At 35.6% G+C, this 26,201-nt stretch overlaps 1 protein-coding gene across 4 annotated transcripts in view; it reads right to left on the bottom strand.

Annotated features, from left to right (window-relative positions):
- Positions 1 to 2,646: 2,646 nt before the first annotated feature.
- Positions 2,647 to 26,201, bottom strand: part of Pfrx (6-phosphofructo-2-kinase/fructose-2,6-biphosphatase) — a 137,616-nt gene continuing 114,061 nt past the window's right edge. Inside the window, exon 3 of one of the 4 annotated variants that reach the window (XM_069827307.1) lies at positions 2,647 to 3,415. In XM_069827307.1, coding sequence (XP_069683408.1) covers positions 3,329 to 3,415 — 87 coding nt within the window. In that variant the 3' untranslated portion in view covers positions 2,647 to 3,328. Of the gene's footprint in view, positions 3,416 to 25,335; positions 25,855 to 26,201 lie in introns of those variants that run through there. The other 3 variants (XM_069827308.1, XM_069827303.1, XM_069827304.1) reach the window with 3 other exon arrangements.

The following is a 26,201-nucleotide window of genomic DNA, read 5'->3' as shown; positions in this document are numbered from 1 at the left end:
GTTAGCAACTAACAAAGGAATAAATGCGTTCTTGCAACCCACCAACAGAATTTTAGGTCTTCAATTATTACTGTACCAGTTGGGTAAGTTAGTTTCATATCTGTTGAATCGAACCATGTTTTTTTTTTTGTAACAGCAACATGGGTCCTAAAATTAACATCATCTGAGAAATGAGTAAAATGTTTGCCATCACTGTTAGAGCAGCATATCTTCTACTGTGGGAAAGAAACGAAACAAGCAGTGACAAACTGTGCAGGTGTGCCGTTCTCACAGTGGTGGTAAACATTTACTAATTTCTCAGAAGATATTGATTTCAGGACCCTGTTAATAGGACTTTTATACCTTGTTTTAATGTGTACTATCTCCTCTCTAAATATTGCAACCCTTTTTTCAGAACACTCTGTATCAATCAATCAATCAATCAATCAATCAATCAATCTTCTTAATGTATCCAGCTGTTTGCCGACAACATAAAGTCCACTATAGTCACTGTATTCAGTTGTTGTTTTTCACGAGAAATGAGGGGTATGTTGATCGGTGTTCATTATAGATGCCTGTTGCTAGTAGCCAGAGGTGGGGTGTAGTCAATATATACTATGGGGAGCAGCATCAGCAATTCATCTACAAAAAATTTCTGTTCTTCAAAACTCAGCCTTAAGATTATGCCTAGGAGTACCAAAAACCACGTCAACTGTTGGTCTAGAAATTGAATGTAATATTCAATCAGACACTATATATTACAAAAGAATCTAAAAATACATTTAAAATTACAAGTCTCATCCAGATCTCAGATGTTCTTCAAACTGTCAGATGATATCCTGTGTAATTTCTATAAAATAAAAAAAGAAGAAATACCAATCCATATCACAGACACACTCATTGCTAAAACTCCAGTTGTGAACGAAATTCCTCCATGGAAATGGGTGATTCCAGAACATAGCATACAAATTCCAGGAAATCATTCCAAAAATGATCCTCCATACATTCTTAAGTTAGATGCCGTGGAACTACTCTGCAGCACATGTAAGGATCACCTTCAAATTTATACAGATGGATCTCTAAATCCTAATAATGGGACATCAGTAGCTGGGTATTATATTCCAAAATATCAAGAAAGTTATTTCATACCATGTTCATCCTCCTCCAGTCTTGACACTGAATTGCTAGCTATTGATGCTGCTCTACAGTGTGTTACTCAAATTTATGAAAAATCTATTTGCATACTTACCGACTCCAAGGGGGCTATATTAATGTAATTAAATATGTACCAAACCTATACGCACATAGAATTATTCCAATTCAGAAACAACTAAGTAAACTAAAAGAACTCCAAAAGGGAATAACATTTCAATGGATACCTAGTCATTGTGGTATACCTGGAAACGAGAAAGTCGGTAATATTGCAAAACAGGCAACATATTTGCAACCAAGACCTCTGCAAGTGATATCTCTATCCAGTGCTTTTGCTTCAGTAAAGTCTCATTTTACAAACCTATGGATCAACAATTGGCTCTCTTCTGACAAAGGAACACTCTGTATAAGGAATATGTAAATACTTTTGTGCGAGATCGTGCGTATTTGCTTGTTTTCCGCACAGAACCAATACGCGGTAAGTGTGAAATACCACATTCAGTATTCCCAACGTAACACACATAACAATTTCCCTCTTCTTACCGCTTAAGCACGACATTCATTTTACTGCTTTAGGCTTTTAACATATTATTTTTAGAGACGTTTAACATAGTAATAATTATAAATTGGAAACTTACCACTGCAATTGCACCTAAATTGCAATGTTAATTATTGTTTTTAAATATTTGCAAAAATTAGGTAAAGTCTACTACTCCACGAAACTTATTGCATTCCTGATACAAGTAACATTAAGGAAGCCGTGAAAAAAATCAACAAGATTCCAGATGCCGATGTTATTACTGCAATATGTTATATAAATAACATTGTTAAAATATTAAAATGAAAAATAAATCATTACATAACCTTACCGTTTGTTTTAAGTTCGCATTTATAGACTGGGGGGAAAAAAAAGACAGACGTATATCACGGCCTGCTGGAGTATAGTAAACACAGAAAACATTTTATAGCAACAATGTTGAAGAAAGATATTTTGGTGTTCCGAAGATGCCGTCATTAAACAGAAACCAACATGGAGATTTAATTGCAACTAATTAGAAATTCGTCTTTCAGGTATGTAATAAACGATCTTCGCACAAAATAATGTACGATACACGAGCGGTATGTTTGTTTTCATGTTCTCGGAAATTAAAAAGGCTCAACTACGTTTCGCTTTTTCAATCTTTTCCTCGACCATGAAAACGTCAACATACCGCTCTTGTAACGTATATTACTATTTGTTAGCTACAATGTGATTCTATAAATTTAGAAGTTTTTTTATTTTGTTGAGATATGTGCCTACTGAAATATTATTTAATTGTGCTACTGTGACACATAAACTCCTTCCTAATATTGTACCAGCATTTATTATAGCCAAATTTCCGTACTAAAAAGGAGGTGTGGAGTCACTGTACTTCTTAATAGAAAGTTACAACCAATTTTATGTATATTTTTCTTCAGGATTTATTTCATTTTATTCAAAGCAACATGAATGTAACAAACAATGAACATTAAATTTATTTCTAAGCGTAAGTAGTAATGCCTGCAACAAAATTAAGGAAAGAAATAAAGAAAATTACTAAAAAAAATACTCAATACATGAATTTCTTATAAAGCTAAAAATTCAAAATTGTGCTTCAATCTCTCTCTCTCTCCCCCATATCTATTCCTCTGCTTTACTTCTTATCCAGGGCCCAACATTCTGGATCACCAATCAAGAGGAATTATTAATACTTGGATAAAGAATCTGCAACAATTGCAAGGAACAGAGCTGTGAGTGCCAGCACAGAAGAGCCAGCCATCTAACAATCATCTTTCCATTCCACATTAATACGTACAAGGCTTATTTTCACGAGAATCAGCCAAATTTTAAAAGTAAAAACAGGAGCTGATATTAGATTTTAGAGGAAAAAACAGTCGCAGCAAAATTCTGGCTTGAAACAGACATTTACACAGTCTAGGAATTGACCCATGCCAGCACGGATCATCTGCAGAGGAGAGGATTCATTACGAACCCAGTACCTTAAACTTAAGCAGAAAAAACTAGTCTGTGAATGACTAGGGCTGTTTCAAAAGCTCGTGGGTCTGAATCAAAGACTGTTAGTGCCGGCATGATAAGCTCTTTACGAAGAGGAATGTGATACAATTGCTGTATCTTGAAGCTGAGGCCACTTTTCTTGGACCGGGGATGGTTTTTCCTTCAGTGCGTTCTTGAAAGCTCTTCTAAGGAGGGTAGCATTCCCATCGACATCTTGTCCCTGGAGCACGTAGTGTTGCAGAATAATCCCTGTGAAAGAAGAGAATAAATTACTTTAGTAGGGGGGTGACTGATACAAATCTTACCTGCGTGTTTCATGACTGAAGACAGCTTCTGGGTCCAGGAATAGAAATGTCTCATCACATGCCACGAAGCTGTTGAGAAATGTCGTATCAATCCATGACTGTGTTTCGTAAGGACGACAGATTTCCACTCACTTTCTTTGCTGATCTTCAGCGAGATTATGCGTCATCTATAAAATGAAAACTTATACTCTTTATTTTAAGTAATTTCGTTATGATATGGCCAGCCCTCTCTCTTGACATTCCTGCTGACACATGACAATTCCCCTAGTGACAATATCACAGTTTAGTATACACAGTCACGAAGCTCCATATGTAATAAATATGCATCCATAGATAGTTGCTAACCACTAGGATCGCTACTATCACATCACAGACAATGCGAAATAGTACCTGCACAGTCTATTGTTCCTAGTACCCTCAACAACTCAAGCTTCGTGACTGTATATACTAAACTGTGATAATATTCTGTCTCTAAACAATCATTCAGTATTTCAATTAGCACAGGGTTGCCAACTATCTGGTAGTTCACCAGCACAGCCTGATATTTTGGAGAGTCTCAACATAGAGTACCAGATGGGTTTTCTAAAAATCAGGGAACTGGTATTCTAGACATTCTAAATTTATCCCACTGTTTATTCATAAAATTAATGTTCTACTAATTCAAAAGAACTAAATTTTTATGAAATTTAATTATGGGTTTCATAAAGAGAAAATATTTTCAAAGTTACTTCAGTTTGATTGTTTATTGTTACATCTCTGATCTGAGTATATTGTATCTGTGAGTTATGGTGTGTTGGCTTTGGCCATTGTTGTTGTTTATATCGGATTCCATTCTGCAATAAATTACAATTATTTCCTACCATTCATTCTTTGAGTTTTACTGTATTTAATATTCATATTTATCTGAAGATTTATTATCTCGTAACAATGTCACATAACTTTTTAAAACATTATATATACAAAAAATAATAAATTCTTGAGAATCCAGTTTTGCATCGACACAAACTTGCAATTCTGTTTTCATTAAAACAGTGGAGCACGAATCATTATAGGAAAAACACGTTCTACAGGAATTGCCAGGACTGTGCCCATAAATTTTTCGAATTATTGTGTATAATTTTCTATGGCAGTGAGCACAGACATCCATCTTCCTTCCACAGATTAATTTCCGAGATCTCCTGTATTAAAACTTCTGAATTTTAACTTCTACAAAGTTTTCAACTTGAAGAGGAAAAAGTGGGAAACTGGTATCTTAAATCAGGAAGTGGGAAATGCTAACACAAATTCTCTAAATTTCAGGAAATCCCAAAAAAAATTGGGAAATCTAGCAAGTCTTTCACAACATAAGGTCCATGGCCAATATCAAGTCTTACTGGACATATTTGTGGTCGGTAATTTTATAAAAAGAGTTTGAGAACTTTATGTTCTCAAAATGCATGCTTCAGGAATACCTAGCCAGATCATATACTACCGTCCGTAAGCGCAATCCACAAGCAATGCTGACAATAACGAAACAAACAACACGGGCGCTAGAAAAAAGGCGAGGGGTGATAAAAAGAGAAACCAAGAGTCGGGAAGTGATAGGGAAGGAAATAGTGAAAAGAATAAGGGTGCAAGTGTCAGTGGAAATGTAGTATGTGAAAGTGAAAGCGTGGGGGGAAAAAATAAAAGAGGAATAGAAGAAGAAATAAATAGAAAGAAGACAAAGACAGAAATAAGGCAGAGACGAACAGTAATGAAAGGTCAGAACTTGCGACAGTTGAGGATTTAGCAGAGATGTTTGATATGTGCAAAAAATAATTGGGGATGTGATGAAAAAGTGCAAGTAAAGTGAAACTGGAAAAGATCGAGAAGTATAGGGGAGAGAGAAAGTGTATAAGCTGATGTGCAGAATAAAATATAAGTATTTATAGGAAGTGGGAATAGTGATAAAGGATTAGGTGTAAGCAGAATAGTGAGAAAGTGGAAGTGAGCGCAAATAGGAATGAGTGAAAATAGTGAGAAAGGGTTAAGAGAAGTGAACAAGTGACAGCATGAAATTAGTACTAACATTTGAACGTTGGAACAGTAAATGAATAAAAGGTCAAAGAACAAATAGGACAAATAATTCAATATGATAATTTGTAGAGAAAAATTGAAATTGAGATTTTAGTGAATAGTAGTTAGAGGAAAAGGGGGTGTGAAAGGAGTATACAATATTAGATATATTAGGATTAATGAACAAATAGAGAATAGCAATTGAAATGTAGGGGAGATTGACCAAGGAACAAGAAAGGTACATAGTGTAATTGGGAGTATTTGTGTAGACGTGTACTGCAAATAATGTGTTACTGTAATAATATGTTAATGGTGGCACCGGATACAGAAATGTGAGGTACACCATTACATGTAAGAAGTGCTGTGACGAAATATATATCATATCATGTACTACCATCCATTTGCAAGAAGATCTGAAATGAGACTGGAACAGGCCACCGGGTCTAACATGTGGAAGAAGAAGAAGAAGAAGAAGAAGAAATAGAAGAAGAAGACGAAGAAGGAGAAGAAAAAGAAGACGAAGAAAAAGAAAAAGAAGAGGAAGAAAAAGAAGAAGCAGAAGAAGAAGACGAAGAAGAAGAAAAAGAAGAAGAAGAAAAAGAAGAAGAAAAAGAAGAAAAAGAAGACGAAGAAGAAGAAACAGAAGAAGACGAAGGAGAAGAAAAAGAAGAAGAAGAAGAAGAAAAAGAAGAAGAAGACGAAGAAGAAGAAGAAGAAGAAGAAGGAAAAGAAGAAGAAGAAGAAAAAGAAGACGAAGAAGAAGGAAAAGAAGAAGAAAAAGAAGAAAAAGAAGAAGACGAAGAAGAAAAAGAAAAAGAAGAAGAAAAAGAAGACGAAGAAGAAGAAGAAAAAGAAGAAGAAAAAGAAGACGAAGAAGAAGAAGAAAAAGAAGAAGAAAAAGAAGACGAAGAAGAAGGAAAAGAAGAAGAAGAAGAAAAAGAAGAAGAAGAAGAAGACGAAGAAGAAAAAGAAAAAGAAGAAGAAAAAGAAGACGAAGAAGAAGAAAAAGAAGAAGAAAAAGAAGACGAAGAAGAAGGAAAAGAAGAAGAAGAAGAAGAAAAAGAAGAAGACGAAGAAGAAAAAGAAAAAGAAGAAGAAAAAGAAGACGAAGAAGAAGAAGAAAAAGAAGAAGAAAAAGAAGACGAAGAAGAAGAAGAAAAAGAAGAAGAAAAAGAAGACGAAGAAGGAAAAGAAGAAGAAGAAGAAGAAAAAGAAGAAGAAAAAGAAGACGAAGAAGAAGGAAAAGAAGAAGAAGAAGAAAAAGAAGAAGAAGACGAAGAAGAAGAAGAAGAAGAGGAAAAAGAAGAAGACGAAGAAGAAGAAGAAAAAGAAGACGAAGAAGAAGAAGGAAAAGAAGAAGACGAAGAAGAAGAAGAAAAAGAAGAAGACGAAGAAGAAGAAGAAAAAGAAGAAGAAAAAGAAGACGAAGAAGAAGGAAAAGAAGAAGAAGAAGAAGAAGAAAAAGAAGAAGAAAAAGAAGACGAAGAAGAAGAAGGAAAAGAAGAAGAAGAAGAAAAAGAAGAAGACGAAGAAGAAGAAGAGGAAAAAGAAGAAGACGAAGAAGAAGAAGAAAAAGAAGAAAAAGAAGACGAAGAAGAAGAAGGAAAAGAAGAAGACGAAGAAGAAGAAGAAGAAAAAGAAGACGAAGAAGAAGAAGAAGAAGAAGAAGAAGAAGAAAAAGAAGAAGACGAAGAAGACGAAGAAGAAGAAAAAGAAGAAGAAAAAGAAGAAGAAGAAGAAGAAGAAGAAGAAGAAAAAGAAGAAGACGAAGAAGAAGACGAAGAAGAAGAAGAAGAAGAAGAAGAACTTCAGTTCTTAAGGGCTCCAGGTCAATTTTAGAAAATCGACATAACACATATCCTACTCTTTGCTTATACTATAACTTTCACAACTTACTTTCATATCATCATTTTCAAAATTGTATTACTGTCATTTTTAGTATGCTTTGTCTTTTGGCAGTCCTTGATTGAGAGAAGCTGGAAGAATTAAACCTTTCTTTATTCATTGTAAACAAATTACCATCTAACATATCACAAGTTTATAATACAAATAAGTTTAAGTTGGTCTTAAAGCACTATTTGTATTCAAATGCTTTTACTCACTTCAAGAATTTTCTTGTAATTGAATTTATTGACGTGTCCATTTTGTACAACGTTTGGCAGCTGGCAAAGTACAATGCAATCCTTGGCCTCTCGACTTTAGAAATTGTTTGTCATTTATTTCTTCACATATGCAATTCTGCTAAAAAATAATAATAATAATATAAAATACCACCAATTTGTTACATATTTATTTCCTTGGAAGAAGAAATTACAACTGCAATGTAACATATTGTAGTCTGAAAATCAAGAGTTCAATTCTGTTATAAAGATCAAGTGTCTCAAACTACCAGCTGCAGACCATTCTTCAAAAAATTACATATCTTGCCATTACCCTGTATTTATATTTACGAAACCTTAAATTTTATCAAATATAATTTGTATAGCTTTCCTACAAATTCAGACACACACCAGCACAATACAAGAAATAAAAATAATATTTTTATTAAAAGTTTTAATACAACTCTATATATAAACAGTTTAATTCATGCTGGTCTTCTTATATACAATAGCCTACCAAATTATCTTAAAGAAATATCTGCACATCAGAAATTTAAGAAAACTCTTTATAAAATTTTAATTAAAAACTGCTTTTACAGTATGAACGAATTTATTGAAAATTGTCATAACTGAATAGAAAAAGAACGCCTTACTTCAAAAAATTTTACTTCCTCTTTTCCAGATCCTGACTTCGAGAAGGATGTCTTCTCATGAAGGACGCGATGGTTGAAATTGACTCCTGACTTCAAGACATACTGCAAACGGGACTTGTAGCCGAAATCGATCGACCTGTAGTTTTCTTCAATCAAGTTCCAAGTTTTGTATATCTGTATTTGTGTTGCATTTAATTATAGTTATTACTTTACGTATATTATGTAATTAATTATTAGTTTGTAAATATGATATGTCCCATATCATGTATGTGATCAGTGGATGCAATAAATGATTATGATTATTATGATAAAGTTGTAAAGATCTATTTTACAGCACTCTTTGCAGCTGGTGTATTTTCTCGACCTGTTTGTCAACTAGTTGTCCTCAGCTTCTTTACTCCTGCTCCAAAATCACAAACCAGTTTCTCTGTGACATAATAGATTTTGATGAAAGAGTGATGGAACGGAGAAAAATTCTCTCTGGCGCCAGGATTTGAACCCGGGTTTTCAGCTCTACGTGCTGATGCTTTATCCACTAAGCCATGCCGGATACAACCCCGACGCCGGTTAGAATCGTCTCAGATTAAGCTCCATCTCTTGGGTTCCCTCTAGTGGCCGCCCTCTCCACTACGTCATAGATGTCTATGAACGCAGGACCGAAGTCCATATATGTGTTGAGGTGCACTCGAATGAGTGACTGGTTGGCTGGGATCCGACGGTATGGGCGCCGTCTTAAATCACAAAGTGATTTATTACGCATATCATATATATTTTGATGTACCGAAGTACATATGATATTTCCATGCAGATATTCTGCGTCATCATATGATGAAAGAGTGAAGGAACGGAGAAAAAAAAAATATATATATATATAATATACAGACGTGGACAAATTATTAACAAAATTGACGATTTTTATGATAATTCTGTTCACAAAATTTGAGTTTTCAATTTAGACTACAGTTGACAATTTTGGATATTTCCATCATTACAGTAGACAGAAATATTCAAAAATGTCAACTGTAGTTTAAATTGAAGAGTCAAGTTTTATAAAAATATATAATAAAAATCTTCAGGTTTGCTAATAATTTGTAAATTAGCAAAAATGTCAACTGCATTGAAGAGTAAAATTCTGTAAAAATATTAAACAAAAATCTTCAGGTTTGCTAATAATTTGGAAATATCCAAAATGTCAACTGTAGTCCAAATTAAAGAATCGAATTTTTAAAAAGTATACAATAAAAACCTTCAGTTTTGCTAATAATTTGTAAATATGCAAAAATATCAATTGTAGTCCAAATTGAGGAGTTAAATTTTGAAAAATATACAATATAAATCTTCACTTTTGCTAATAATTTGGAAATACACAAAAGTGTCAACAGTAGTCTAAATTGAAGAATCGTATTTTGTAAAAATATAGTCTATAATAAAAATCTTCAATTTTGCTAATAATTTGTCCACGTCTGTATATAATAGATTTTATCAAAGTGTTTAGGATTCTCTCTCACTTCTCGTAATGTCTGAATTATAATGTAACATGTTCACAGCAATGAGCAAGATCAGGACACAGTGGGCACTGCAGGATAACGACAGCGTGTTTAGTGCCAGACAAACTGTTCTGCAAAATCTGAATAATTTGCACAACTGGCGAATACATTTCAACAAATCAAGCCACTGACTGATGTTTTTGCATCCATCCTGTCCCACACAACCCAAGAATACTGTAGTGGCTCGCATGCTGACTTCATTGTACTAAGGTTGGATAAAAAGTAATGGCAACAGTTCGATATTTCTGACATGGCTTTATTCACAGGGGTACAACATTTACGTACCTTCTATATAGTCGCCCCCCCCCCTTATTTATTACCTTTTGCCAAATGTTTGGAAGGCGTCGTACACCATCAGCGCATCCATCTTTGTTGATGTTCCGTATTGACCATCCTATAGCACGGATAAGTTCATCTCTGGTATTGTACCGGGTCCCTCGCAGTGGTTCTTTCACTTTGGTGAAAAGATCGTAATCGCATGGATCATATCGGGTGAGTACGGTGGATTCAACAGGGAAGCAAGGAGTTGAACTGTGGAGTCCTCCAAGCGGGGTCGTCCTGAATGGCATCCCTGCCTTCCCAGAACGCTTTAACCCATCATGCCACTGTGCGATATGGCAACGCTGCATCGGCACATGCTTCACACAGTCCCTGAAAACATTCTTGTGCACTACGACCTCGTGTCACTTCAATTTTGATCCAGGAACGTTGCTCTAGTTTTGTAAACGTGGTCTTAGGGCGCTCGCACTATCCCTATGAAAGTGAACGTTCTACACACTGCAGTAGATTGACAGAGTACTGTCGCCGCTGGCTGCACTAACTCATCTAACAGTCCTTGTTCATGTCCACACAGCTGGCAGCTCTCGAACACACCATCGTCACGTGACAGCAGTGTTGCCATTACTTTTTATCCAACCTATGTACTATAGTTTTGAGGCCTGTACCTCTTTGAAAAGAAAACTGGGACAAGTTGATAAATGATTTGACAGTTCCAAGGTAATTTCATGGAGATTTTACAAGAATGAGTAGCAGCTAGCTAATACAAATTTCGTGTTTTGGGATATCGCTCGGAAATTACTGATCAGACTTCTTGGATCTTCTGCTCATGTGGCAGCACTTTTGTATCTGATCAATGTTTTTCTCGACTCCACTTCCTAAATCTTTACCCTGCTGTTACAGGCTGTCATAGTTGATGCAAACTGAAGTGAATTTAAAACTTCAACTGAGAGAAGTCCAAAGAAATTTTCCATTCGAATTTGGGTGCTGTTACTTCTTCGAAATAATGAGCCAAACTTCAGTTTCCAACTGTTCTTTCTTTCTTGTATTGCGTCACCTATTAGAGAAAAACAATTTGCTGCATTTATAAGAATATCATCGAAATGATAGCCGTCCAAATCTTGGATTTAAAATATCGGCATCCTAATCAATTCAAATGAACAAAAAAGAAAATGTAAATTAATTAAAAAAAAATACATAATGAAATTTTAAAAAAGAATATTCTGCGACAAGATGTGGTAGCTATCAAAACGATAAAAATTTATTGAAAATAAATAATATACATTGAATATTATAAAGATGAATAGAGACGGTGATTGATGATGTTCAATGAAGATTTCAAAATGGTTGACGCAATTGCCTGAAGAGTCTTATCACGAACCTTTAATTTTCTGAGGATCTCCAATGTAAATTTGGGAATTGTTCCTCGCTCACCAAACATAAGTCCAATGACATTCCAATCTTGAATATTATATTTGTGAGTGAGATCATAACAGCATGGAAGGTAAATAGCGCGTTTCTCTTCATGTACCTGCTTTGGTTGATCTTCATTAATTTCGAACCTTACAGTGGGGTCAAGAATGAGACCAGTTTTTTTTATCTCGGTCAATTATTATGATGTCAGCACGCCGTGTAGATCCTTCCATTGAACTTCCTCATATACTTCGTATTTACCATGTTCCCTTAATCTGTTAGCAATTATTGAGCAGACTGTGTTATGTCTGAGAGCAGAAACCTAGCACGTGGGTAACGTTTCAAGCTCATTGCATCTCCTGCAATGGGTATTGCTAAGGCTTCTACCTGGGAGAGATCTAATTGCGATAACATTGATGCTCAATATATGTGTGGATAACAACAATCCCATGGTCTTACTCTGTGGTGAACATAATGTTATAATCTGTGGTATTCCAGTCAAAGAGCATCAGAGTCGTTGGTACTTCCTGCTGTCTACAAAAGATTATAGTTTCTACAATGTATATTAATTTTTACAGTTCACTAGAACAATTGCTTGTCTTTCAGTCAAATGAAAATAACGTCAACCTCTTTTTCTTTCCGTGATCTTAAGAAATGTTTCTGCATCAGTCTAATATTTTGTTTTCCAGCATCTTCCAAAAGTTTCTTCAGAAGTTTCCAGTCTGCATGTCTTCGTGATCACAGCTTGGTGGCCTCTTCCTCCAACTGGACAGCTGAACAAAAAGCAAATTTTCTTCAACAAACCATTTAAACATTTTGAAGAAACTAGTCAAGGAGAAATTTTTAGCCACCAACAGTGAAACAACAAGTTTATTCACTCAGTCAGAAGAATAATATATTATACATTAAGGGAGAGAAATGCATGATTTTCTGCGAGGTACTTAATTGGAGCCCGAGGGATTTTTTTCCAAGGCCACGACTAGATGCCGGTGCAGGTGTTACGTGCTGTCTCTTCTCACTTTATAGATCTCTTGGATATGGAACAACAAGTTTTGATGGAGAAATCATTGCAATAAGTGAAAGTCTCAGGAATCTTCTATGCCACATCAATAAATTTATGAATGCAGTTATATTGTCAGACTCCAAAGCAGCTATTCTATCAATAGTCTCTAAACACACACCTTCATCTCAAACAGCAGAAATAACTAAAATGCTCTCTCAATTAATATCACTCAATAAAAGAATTGTATTCCAATGGATACCATCCCATTGTGGAATCCTGGGAAACGAGAATGCGGATGCTTTAGCAAAGAAGGGCAGCACTGCTACTTACAGACCTGTTACTAAATCTACGTATTACTCTGTGAAGAGATTTATTAAATCTACATACTTGGACTTCAACAAAAAAAATTTGATAACATAATCTCAAGGGAAAAAATCCACAGTTAATTCCCGATTTACCACGCAAATCGTCTGTAGCTGCATTTAGATTGGCAACAGGCCATGACTGTTTGGCCAAACACCTGCATAGAATTGGAATATATCAGTCCCCTAACTGCCCATTGTGCAACTCAAACCAAGAAATGGATTCGGAACACCTCAAAATCTGTGCTTCAGTGGCTGGTCATAATATCTTTGAAAAATATTGGAGTGCAAGAGGTCAAATGACTTTATTGTCAAACGCCTGACATTAGAAAACAACAACATTTTCTTTTTCTTTTTTTGAAGTTTGAGATATTTTTATTGAAGGCATATGCACTGATGCAAAGGAAATGTCACAGCAACGTTCTCCTCTTTATATTGATTGTATTGTTAGGATTTGTATATGCAATGCAAAATGAATAGTTTTGAAGAGCCAAAAGAAATAATGTATGCTGCTAGTGAGGCAGTTTCTCGTTTACTGCAGAAAAAATCCAGAAGGTTATATGAAGGTGCATACATTCGTTTTAAAGACTGGTGTCTATTGAAGAATCTAAAAATGCATTCAGAAAATGTCTTGTTGGTGTATTTCACGGAAAGAGCGATGAAATACAAGTCTTCTACAATATGGGCACAATATTCTATGTTAACATCTTATTTAAGGGAACTGGGTAGTGATGCCTGTGCGATTAAAAAATTTCAGTACAAAAATTTAGTTCAATATTTCTAAGCTTTTAGTGCTCAGAGTGGAATAAAAATTGCCATATGATACAATCAATCATTCTGAATTCAGTGGTATAAAAGACAACTACTTAGTTTCGTATCCAAGTGCAAAAGAAAGGCCCTAACTGATAACCTGTTTTCCGACTTTGTTAAATGTAGCTCATTCTTCAGGTGCACATTACTTTTTTTTACAATCTTCACTCATATACCTTGCATTTTTTAAAGTTATATAGTAATGTGCATTATAAATACTAAAGCAAAATTTAGTTAAATATTTCACCCCTAGTGAAACAGAAAAATATTGAACTTTATTTAACACTTTTTGCAATTTTTTTCGATGTATTTTTTCTCGTGTTATATCTGCGATATTCTTAAACACGTAGGTTTACTATGTAGTACACAAGTGCAGAAAACACTGTAAAAAGTTTATGTAAATTGATTCAGTAGTTTCAGAGAAAAATGCACTTACGTTTGAAAAATGTCAACTTATGGAAAACTGCATTTAAAAAACAGAAGGATATATGAATTACATGCACAGTCAAATTTAAAGAGGTTATTTAAAGGGCTTACCTCCAGAAATACCTCCCAGAGTATTTATATTGTTTTAAAGAGCAAGTTTTGTACTTTTTTAAAACACAAAATAAGAAATCGGATTTTTGACCTCTAATCACTACCTGGTTCCCTTAATGGTAAATGATAACAGTGGTGCCAACTTTTTAAAACACTGAGTGGGCTCAAACACTTGATCATAATTTCCCAAAAGAATCTCATAAATCCGCCCTTTAATGATATTATTTTTCGTAATATTGATGTGACTACGGATAGTACAGGCCTGTACAATATACTGTAGAATGCTAAAAATAACAAAATGGAGATCTAAGAACGTTTTTGTAATGTACCTATGTAGTTAGTATAAGGTCCAGGGGCTATGTTGCATTTACTTGTAGGTAACATTCTTTCGGATTTTATGTGAATACCAATTTGTACCTTCATACTAGTAACTACGTATATACAAAAAAGAAAATCTCCGCATTATCTAGTGTGTAGCTGTTGTGTACAATTATCGATTTATAGTAATTAAATAGAACGTTACAATTATATAAACATTTTAACTTGGGGACTTGAATTCTTTCTAACCATAAATTGATAATACGAAAGTGGACTCACTATTACGTAGCACGTAGTGATCCAAATGTATTTCTCCCTATAAATTCGTCACAAACATCTCTAAATCCAACAATGCGTCCTTACTTATTGTAATTTACTGATTTCAATATGCAACCATCACATATCATGTTCTTGTTTAGTGAACTGTCCGAAGACAGGTTTGTATCTCATAAATGACACTCATGTGGTAACTAAGCCAGGAAAAGAATGGAAAAGGAAATGATGATGATGATGATGATGATAATAATAATAATAATAATCATCATCATCATCCTACACGAATTAGGCCTCTGTAGACCTGTTTCAGCCCCATCTAGTAGTCTTCTAAAAGGTCTTCCTGGTCGACGATGTCCTCTAGGTTTATACTGCATAATAATTTTTGGGATTCTACATGGTCTAGCCAATTGAATTTGTATCTGCTGATTTTTTCTTCTACTGACTCTACTTCTAATTGTTCTAAAATTTCTTCATTCCTTTTTCGGTCTAAAAGAGTATATCCTGCTGTCCTCCTGAAAAATTTCATTTCCATTGCTTTGATTCTGTTCATGTCTTTTTTCTTTAATGTCCAAATCTCGCTTCCGTATAAAAGGGAGGGTAATGCTAGTGTATTATATATTTTTATTCGTGTAGATTTTTGTACTAATTTAGCTTTTAATGTATTGTTTATTATTCTTAGAATTTGTGTAAATTTGGTAATTTTCTTGTTCACATCTTTTTCATTTTGATAAGATATTTCACAACCCAGATAATAATAATAATAATAATAATAATAATAATAATAATAATAATAATAACAACAACAATAATAAATTAATATGACGATAAATTATTGGGTGGGCTCATATAAGTTGGCACCACTGAATGACAACATTAATATTAGTAAATATGGAAAACTTATTGCATTGTTAAAGAGAAATTCAGTTGGATATCTTGCAAAAAAATCTAAAGCATTGTCCAGGGATGATATTCAAACTTTCTTGTCGAAAGCGGATGACAACATGTATATTTGTTGGTTAAGGTAATTAGTACATTATAAATTAAGGTTAGATCGCTGTAAAACATGCACAGAATGTATATCAGGGACAGAAGTACTACATTGTCTTCCTATGGAGAAATTGTTACATTTCTCTCCTGCTTTTGGTAACCTAGAAACCGACATTTAGTCACGGCCTTGGAAAAAATAACTTAAGACTTTTTCTTGTGAGAAGATTTTTTAAGTTGATTATTTTACGATGTTTTATCAACTGCTATGGTTATCTAGCATCTGAATGAAATGAAATGAGTTCAGGGTCCAGTGCCAAAAGTTACCTAGCATTTGTGCTTAATGGGATGAGGAAAAACCCCCAGGAAAAAAAAAAAACCTTGTAAAACCAGGATATGAACCCAGGCCCACTAGTTTCACGGTCAAACGTGCTAACCATTACTCCATAACGCTGGACTGTGAGAAAATGATTCATATGTTTTATTTATAAATAGTGTCAAAACTTTCAGTAGCAGGTCTAGTTGATTCACCGCTGCATGACTTTGGGCCAATCGGCTTAAACATCTTCATGGCTGTTTTCTGAGTCAGTATCCTCTTCTGAACCACTAACAACATCTTGACTTCATTGTTGATTTCCTGAAAGAAAAACAAAAAATAATTACATTCAATGCTTAATATTGTTTTCATTAGAGATGTTCAAAGTGCACCTTTCATGCAGGACTCTTAAAACTATTTCAGTAAATATTTCAGTCTAAAATAATTGCCTTTTTAAATTTAATTGGAAAAATACTTGTTCTGATAGACTGAGTTGGCATGACATCGTATATTCAGCATCAAAAAAAACTACATGGTATGTAAAACTGAATTAAAATAGGGTATATAAACAAAGTGTCACAAATAATTGAAATCAATCAGTTTATTAACATGGATGTAATCATAAGAAAATAAGAACTAAAAGGGAAAACAGTTGTTCTAAGGATGATGTATGGATGAACTCTATAAAAAACAAGACAGCAACTTACCTGTAATAGTCAACATCACATGACAGAAGAGTTTCAAAGTTGCAAATAAGTTATTTCTCCAGCTGTCTGAGGACGCTCTATAAACACTGCCCAACATTCAACTTCTGGCAAGATTGCCATTTTATACCTACTTCGCCACCACATTTTTTGAAAGTTGCTAACTCTTATATCCGAAACTTCTTAATGCTTCGATTCTGTAAGGAAAAACATTTCAAAAGTTGATTCTGTATTTATGGAGTGTCAAGTACACAAATACATGCCAATCACACTCTCTGACCCCACCCCAAAGACCCTCTTCACAAGGGTTCTTTAAACATAGCAACATAGTCTCAAATTCAAACAACATTCATTGCTATTGGTTTTCATTTTTAAGGTTACAGCAAAGATACACAGTGATAATGAATTCTCAGTTGCATGAGCAAATAAAGGATAATTTAATCGTAAAATTAGCTTGTATTGGAAACGGGTTACATCAGCTGCTTGTCTATGCGGATGACATGAATATGTTAGGAGAAAATCTACAAACGATTAGGGAAAACACGGGAATTTTACTTGAAGCAAGTAAAGAGATAGGTTTGGAAGTAAATTCCGAAAAGAGAAAGTATATGATTATGTCTCGTGACCAGAACATAGTACGAAATGGAAATATAAAAATTGGAAATTTATCCTTTGAAGAGGTGGAAAAATTCAAATATCTTGGAGCAACAGTAACAAATATAAATGGCACTCGGGAGGAAATAAAACACTGAATAAATATGAGAAATGCCTGTTATTATTCGGTTGAGAAGCTTTTATCATCCAGTCTGCTGTCCAAAAATCTGAAAGTTAGAATTTATAAAACAGTTATATTACCGGTTGTTCTTTATGGTTGAGAAAGGAACAGAGGTTAAGGATGTTTGAGAATAAGGTGCTTAGGAAACTATTTGGGGCTAAGAGGGATGAAGTTACAGGAGAATGGAGAAAGTTACACAACACAGAACTGTACTTCACCTGACATAATTAGGAACATTAAATTCAGACATATGAGATGGGCAGGGCATGTAGCACGTATGGGTAAATCCAGAAATGCATATAGTGTTAGTTGGAAGACATGAGGGAAAAAGATCTTGATGTAGATGGGAGGATAATATTAAAATAGATTTGAGGAAGGTGGGATATGATGGTAGGGACTGAATTAATCTTGCTCAGGATAGGGACTGATGGCGGGCTTATGTAAGGGCTACAATGAACCTCAGGGTTTCTTAAAAGCCAGTAAGTAAGTAAGTATGCACATACTGTATAAGAAAGCAATACTGGAACGCTACGCTTTGAGGTGAATACAAACACTTAATAACAAAAGTTCAGATCATATTAAAGCAGCATTCTTTGCTTCATTTCATATTCTGGGCATTACAGCACACTCAAACCATTACATTTGTAGATAATACCTGATAATGCCGCCATATTGTGACAGTTGACGAAGACCATTGAAACCTCGCAGTTGTGATAATATTTCGTTTTTATTATGCTTTCAATTGCTTAAGTTATCTGGCATAAAAATTCAATGTAGGTGCCCAGGGTCCTCTATCAAGAAGGGGGTTCTTTATGTGCCATAAATGTACGACAGTGAACCCATAGCTTAACTTTCCTCCCAGAGGAAACCACACGAGGGCCTGGGTTGATCAAAGTGAATTGGAAAGCTTCATTTCTCCGTAGCGTTGTCTCTGGCAACAGCATGACTGAAACACTCGCAAGCAAAACCACCAAACAAGTCTCGAACCTGGAGAGGATAGGCTTATATCGTGACAGGGGACTGTATCCTCAGGATGGGATCCTCGGATGGAATAGCGAAGTGCAGGTTTCAGGGCTAGGACAGGCCTGGCATTTGACCTGTGAACGTGATTCAACCAGCCTCAAAGTCAGATATCAATTCTTTGTTACTACAAAACCTAGGGACAGAAAGCCGTCAAAATGGACTATCAGAGTCTCTGAAACTGGTTAAGATTTCAGGGCTGTGTTAATGTTACAGAAGCAGAGGTGCCAACTTTGAGTAGTGGGTTATCCATAATCCCAGCTCATTCACCCTCCCCTGCCCCCGCCATTAAAAAAAAAGTCAGATCTGAACAATATCGTACACAATTACTAGGGACAGTATTTTTTTGGTGAAACTAAATGGGTGATTTCGGTGTTAAATCTGCTACTAATTCGTGAAATAAATTGTCAATTAAATATATTTGGGTCACTTGCAGAATTTGTATAACAAATGACGCCCATCAATTCTTACCCTTCCCATTATTGCATTTATAATGATAGAGTTATAAATTCCTGACAGTGAGTAGTTTGAATACTAATGTAGTAAACGTCACAAGAATTATTTCCTTCGTGTGAAATATTTCACGAGAATAAAATAAAATTGTCATAGAAACAGCTAAAATGCTGTGTCCATACTAGTTAAGTTTTTAAAATGGAGCATGATTATGTCCAGATAAAGGTTTGTTTAATAATGTAATTGAGAAAAAAATTGGAGAAACATTTGGTATTATCAAAACTTATTCATTTATGTCTGAGTTTATATTCCCTTAAATATTATTGCATAATTACTCTAGTCCAGTAAGTCAGTCAGGTCTGTTACACCATTCTGTTCCTATGGATACACAGTTGAAAAAGAAATCCCACAGATGTCAGCACAAACCAAGATGATGCACAAAGAGCCATTTTGATTGTACTGCTATGTTCACCCATTTTGATTTGGCGAGTTTGTGTGTCATACTCTTGCTTTATGTTTTAGTCTAAGCATGCATTTTTACTCTGTCAGATCTGTTTGTGTTTTGTTTTCCACAAATAACAACATATAAAATCAAGATCAAGAGGACACAATAGTGCACATGTGCAGTAGTTAAGTTGCTATTTTGAAGATTTTTAAGCAAAAAAATTTTAGGTTAGTGCATGCTTATGTTTGCTTTGTCAAGTCTGTTACATCATTCAAACAGTGCTGTAAAGCAAGGTGAGTGTACAGTGGCTGATTACTATGGCAGAGACATTGCACTATATTAATAAATGCAGAATATGCACTAAATAGTACTTTAATTTTGATGTTCTCAATCGTTCATTTGTTATACAAATTTTGCAAATGACCCATTTATGTTATGTTTAATATAAAACTTTTTGTTACTTTCAATTTTCTGCTTACACATACCACACATGATCACATATGAGCATCACCAAAATACCTGCAAACTAAGGATGGTTTCTACATTCTCCACATGAAGTTTTGTGCGACAGTCAAATTGTCCAAACAATTCTTACAGAAAGTAACATTTTCAGGTTATATTTCATTATAAATCACCAAAAATAATCATAATTTCATTTTATGCATATACAACAGATTTCTGAACACAAAACAATACATTATAACATAAAAGCGAATAATTTGTTGCATAGCGTGGTATTAAAACGTTTTTCGCCATTCCTGAAAAATCTTTTATGGTGGACAAGTTGCGTTTTGAATGCCAGCTCCACTACCAAATGTTGTGCACAGAATTACTGTTATTGCAAGTTATCTTGAACCTTACATCTCCTAAGTCTGTCTTTGGAACTGCTCGGTACGGCATGTACTCATCAACGTAACGGCACAGCAAGAATGCCCCTCCCTCGGGTAACGTGACTCTTTTCAGAAAACGTTGGTTGTTTCACTTTACGGCTCTATACTGTAAAAGAACTAGGTTCAATACAGACATCATCATCTCACGACACTCCGGTTTTGAGAGGAGAACATGGTTTCGTAGCAGGTTTTAATTAACCTGTAATGAGTAAGTATTTAAATATAATCGTGTGTACACTCCTCCTCTCTCATCTGGGCTGGGGACCGGCAATGGCGGAGTTACCACAGCTATTTCTATATATTATATAGGCCTGCATGACTTACACCTACAGTTGATATGTACATATTCTTATAAAATATTTTACAGGCTTATTATTTGAATTTACATTAATTTACAATTATACACAATCCACATCCCTATCATTGCTGCCAACATCGTCATCGTCTTCATCGCTTGGTCCAAAATCAATTATTATTTCGTCAATGGCATCATTCATTCGGAATTATCTTCTTAATCGTAGGTACTACTTTCTGAACAAGATAGAATTCTTCGATTGTATCCGAATGACATGTTGATCGAAGTCGTCCACTTCAACTTTACACAAGTCCTAATTCTGGAATGAAATAATATGTTTTGCAGAACTGTAACAAAATAATAACTTACAACAGTAATTCATTATGTCACTCACAGTACACACCCTATTGTACATAACTAATTTCTAAACATTACATACCTATTCCTGCTTAGAGTACTGTGAGATTCATTTGGTTGAAATTCAATGTTCTTTTTAATTCTCTTCACGGAACTAATACTTTTGCCAGAGTATTTAGCCGCTCTCTCATATTCCTTATCAAGAGGTTCCAGCAAACATTTATTTTGTTTAATTTTTCCTCCTCTCAACATTTAATTATGTTTGCAATAATTTCTCTTTCTCTGCTATGGATAACAGCGTTACTTTTTCTCCGCGGTGGTGTGATTTCACCATAATTACTACCCTGTGGCTGCTGCTCCATGGTAACACTACTGGTACACAGTGAAGGAAATAGTTCTATGTTTCTTGACAAGAGATTAAGATGCGGAGCATGCACAAACAACTCAGTTGGCTCCACCCACGTTGCGCGCTTCCTTCCTCTGCCCTTCTGTCCCGCTCAGGAAGTTCAAGATAACTTGCAATAACATAGAAACAACCAGTGTTGACATAGGTTTTACAGTTTTCTAGCTGTGAAATAAATTAAAAGATAATCATTTTTTTTCAATAATAATAACATTATTTGTCAGCAATAATTTTCCCTTTGACCGTAACTTCGTACTGGGGGGAGGGGCGGAATCCATAATAATTACTACGGAGCGGATTTTTATGTGCTAAAAATTTAAATATATTTATTTTTTATGTGCTAAAAAGTACGAAAATATTTGCTAAAACAGAAAAATATTTGCTAAAAACAAAAAAAATATTTGTTTTAAATATGACAGAAATATCTTACTTAGCTGGAAAAAAAAAATGTTGCTAGGTACTCACCAACCACACTTGAGTGCTAGTAGTTGGCCGAGAATTGCAGTGAACAACAAAGGTCATCTCCAAATTCTCCATCACAAATGCATGCCGATTATCTCTGAACAACAACTTATACTGTGAAAACGATCTTTCCACATCACAGGACGTCAGACGTGCATATTTAAAGACAGGAATGTCACAAACACAAACACCGTCAATTTCACCTACAGGCACATCCTCCAATACTTGAGCAACTTTACACATTTTTTTATATCCACTGTTTTTCCCAAACGCATTCTGGAATTTGTCCCTTAGTAATTGTACTTCTGAACCTGGTAGCGAGTCTAGTTTAATTTCCAAGGCACGCACCTCCCTGTTTCAGACAACAGGTTTTTGGATGTTTCGAGTTTTTTTATGGTGTCACACAAATTGATTAGATTTGCTAATAGGAAAGCCAAATCGTTTTTAAACAACCATCTTTCAGTATATCTTGAAGGATATCGATTGACGAAGCCAGATAACAGGGAATCACAACAAGATGTATTGCCTTACTTGATAGACATCAGCGAGAGATTTGTTTAAATTAAATAATGTTCATACCCAGCTCTTATCTGTTGTGTTTCACAATCAAAGCGTGGAATGAAACCATCTTCAGCAACAATAAACATTCCTAATTATGTGTTGCAAGATCTCTCCTCCTTGTCCACGTTAATTTATTCTCTAATAATAACACTGATATGCTGCCTAGCAGTTCTCAGAACTTGTGGCGATACTATTACAAAAATGGATCACGGATACACCACACAGCGCTTAGAAAACACGAAGCAACCAAGAATTCTTAAAAAGATAACGAACTTCTGAGTGACATAATTGATTTAGTTTTAAAATGTTTAAAAGTTCTTGTAAAAAATTATTTAATTAAAAAAACTCCAAGATTTATGTGTTTATAATAGATCTCCTGAAAATATGTATTTACATAATTTTTTTGTGAAAATATGTGTTTTTATGTGAAATAAAATTCGGGTTTTAAACTTGAAACTTCATGTTCGGAATGTTTAACTTTGTTAATTGTGTTTTATCACACCCAAAAATAATATTTATCCATGACCATAACGAAAAGCATGCCTTTACTAAATACTTTTGCGTTTGTAAAGTAGGCTTTTATTCAACATTACTTTATTTCACTAGTGAGATAAAGACTTTACCTCACAGTTTGAACTTTATCTCACAGTTCATTAGTATTTTCCTAGTACCCGGGTACACACGTGTACTTTTCCATTCAACTATTACTCAAGAAGTTAATATATTAGTTACTAGATGTCACTACCTCTACTTCTTTATTACCATTTCTTAAATATACATACACTCAATCTCCTTCTCTTTTCTCTATCTACTACGCCGTAATTTGTGCATTGCATCCATATCTAATATGTATTTTTTTTTTAAATCTTGTAATAATTTACCTTTTGGGATGCGAGGAGACTTGAACCTGCGAAGTTGAGTTTATAGGATTTTAAAACAACACGCGTTAGCCAACTGAGCTAAACAGACAAGATGATTAATTACGTTTTAGTATTCCTCTTAAGTTTACAGAAGTAAAATGTGAAATTATTTTAATCACATTAGTCCCGTGAACACTTCTAAATAATCCCTGTATCTTCAAAAAGACGAAAATACACGTTTAAAGTGGAAAAAAATATATATTAAAATTACATAATTAATTATAATTTGTTACTTATCCAACGCCGTAAATACCATTCTTCACTAATCATGGCCTCCTACATCATGACCTACCTAGTACACGTATCGATTCTAAAATCCATGCCATGATATGTGATTACATGAGGACTTATTTTCAACATATTTTCTTTTATAAAACATAATTTTTCGTTATGGTTATGGATAAAATTTCGTATGGTGCTTGTGAGCGTGATCTTTATTGCGCTCGTGTAATTTAAATGTTTCCATTCGCGCGATAAAGATGCACTTACCTCACAAGTACCATAAATAACTATTAATTATATAGAAATCCGCTCCTTAGTAATTACGGTCAATCTGTAAAAGTTGGCACCTCTGCAGAGATATGCACTGAGGCCAAAGATTGCATACGAGGCCTGTCTAAAAAGTATCCGACCTTTAGCCAGAAAAAATATTTCAAATACCTGACGGGGTTGGGACCCTAATCCCCTTGTGCTTGCACACACTTAGCCCACCGATCCTTCCACTGCCGGAAACACCTCTGGAAGTCTTCTTTTGGAATGGTGTTCAGCTCCGTCGTCGCGTTCCCCATTACCTCTTCTCTACTCTCAAAACGGGATCCTTTCAGTGGTGTCTTCAATTTTGGAAACAACCAGAAGTCGCAAGGAGCCAGGTCTGGAGAGTAGGGAGGTTGGCGAACGGTTGTAATTCCATGTTTGGCCAAGAAAGTGTGGATCAATTGGGATGAATGTGCGGGGGCGTTGTCGTGATGCAAGTGCCAGTTGTTCGCCGTCCACATGTCTGGTCTTTCGCGCCGAACTGCATCACGGAGTCGCCGGAGAACATCGTGATAGTACTCCTTTGTCACCGTTTGTCATTCCGGTGCGTATTCGTGATGCACAATTCCACGAACATCAAAGAAAACAGTCAGCATCACCTTGATTTTGCTTCGCACCTGCCGTGCTTTCTTCAGCCTTGGAGACTCGGGATGCTTCCATTGCGACGACTGTCTTTTTTTTCTGGGTCGTACCCGTACACCCATGACTCATCTCCAGTTATCACGGTGTTCAGAAACCCAGGATCAGTGTTGGTGGTGTCCAGAAGGTCCTGTGCAACGTCACGACGGAGGTCTTTTTGTTCCGGGGACAACAACTTGGGCACAAATTTCGCAGCCACTCGGTTCATGTTCAAATCATCACGCAAAATTGCATGTGCAGAATCTTTACTCACTCCAACCTCTTCGGCAATCTCCCGCACGGTCAAACGACGATCTGCCATCACCAAATTTCGCACCCTCTCAACAACAGCTGCACCCCGAGCAGTTTGGGGCCTGCCACAATGCTGCTCACTCTCCGCTGATGTGCGGCCATCTTTGAATCGGTTAATTTGTGTTACACCCATCGCATCTTCCCCAAACACCTGCTGAATCTTACGAATTGTTTGACTTTGAGAAACACCGAGCTTTTGACAAAATTTGATGCAGTATCTTTGCTCAATTCGTTCAGTCATCTTGCGAGAAAACTAAATCCGAGAAACACTTAGAACAGCACCTTACTTGGCGACCACCAGCCAGTGACTGGCACAAGCGAATGCGGTGAAAAAATTCAAGCATGCGCATTACGGTTCCTCCTTCCACCGTGCACAGTGGCGCCGCCTTAGAATCACTACTTTGCGCGGGAAAATTTAAGGTCGGATACTTTTTAGACAGGCCTCGTAGAAGCAGGTGCAGTGTAATTGTGAAACATCAACATGTAAATATATATATATCCATTTTATTGAGTAAACACCAAAATCCAGTCTTACAAAAGGATATGGACAGTGTGCTCTTAGAGCTGGCTCTCCTGTCTGCGTTATAGTCGTCAGGTTCCTCTAAAACATGCACGCACGTACATATAATGATAATAATAGTAATGGCAATAATGATAATAATAATAATAATAATAAAATAATAATAATAGTAACAACAACAACAATAGAGATTACTAAGAACAAAGGAAAACTGTCACGTCGCGCTCAAGATGCCCTCCACTGCACAATCAGGTACTTTGCCTTCCTCCAGTGTAAATCTTAGAAAAATATATCAAGACGAAGTGCAGCCAGCCGCCCGCCCGCACCGAGGAAGATCTTGGACGCAGCACACGGGTCTGAACTAGGGAACCACCGAGTTGCCTCCAGCCCGTGCCACCGCCATCAGGAGCTGCCGTGGTGGTTCTCCATCACAATTGCCGCAGACTTCTCTCGTTTGAATTTGTCTTCCAGGGTGCCCGGGATCTGGGTACAAACAGAACATGAGCCTCAAAACCTGATCCGAGAAGTTCCTTCCGTGTCATTGGTCCTGCTTTCTGTCTTTCGGGACTTGCAGGGGGTCTAAAATTTAGCCGAACAATCATTGTCAAGCAAGTCCATAGCAGGTCCAAAGCCACGAACAGGTGAAATCAGCACTAGGTACAATTGGGACATGAACTGACTTTGGAAAAAGTTATTGTTAATAATGTTGAGTTCTTGACAATAAAGCCATTAACTCTATTGCTACTCACACACAACGGGTTTAGAGCAAAGGACTGGACATTGCTGAAGACGATTCTGATCCATTCCTTCCTGAAGACTGCACAATGGAC

Source organism: Periplaneta americana, chromosome 6 (genome assembly GCF_040183065.1).
Source record: "Periplaneta americana isolate PAMFEO1 chromosome 6, P.americana_PAMFEO1_priV1, whole genome shotgun sequence".
Taxonomy (NCBI): Eukaryota; Metazoa; Arthropoda; class Insecta; order Blattodea; family Blattidae; genus Periplaneta; species Periplaneta americana.
This window is presented reverse-complemented; position numbering and strand designations above follow the sequence as displayed.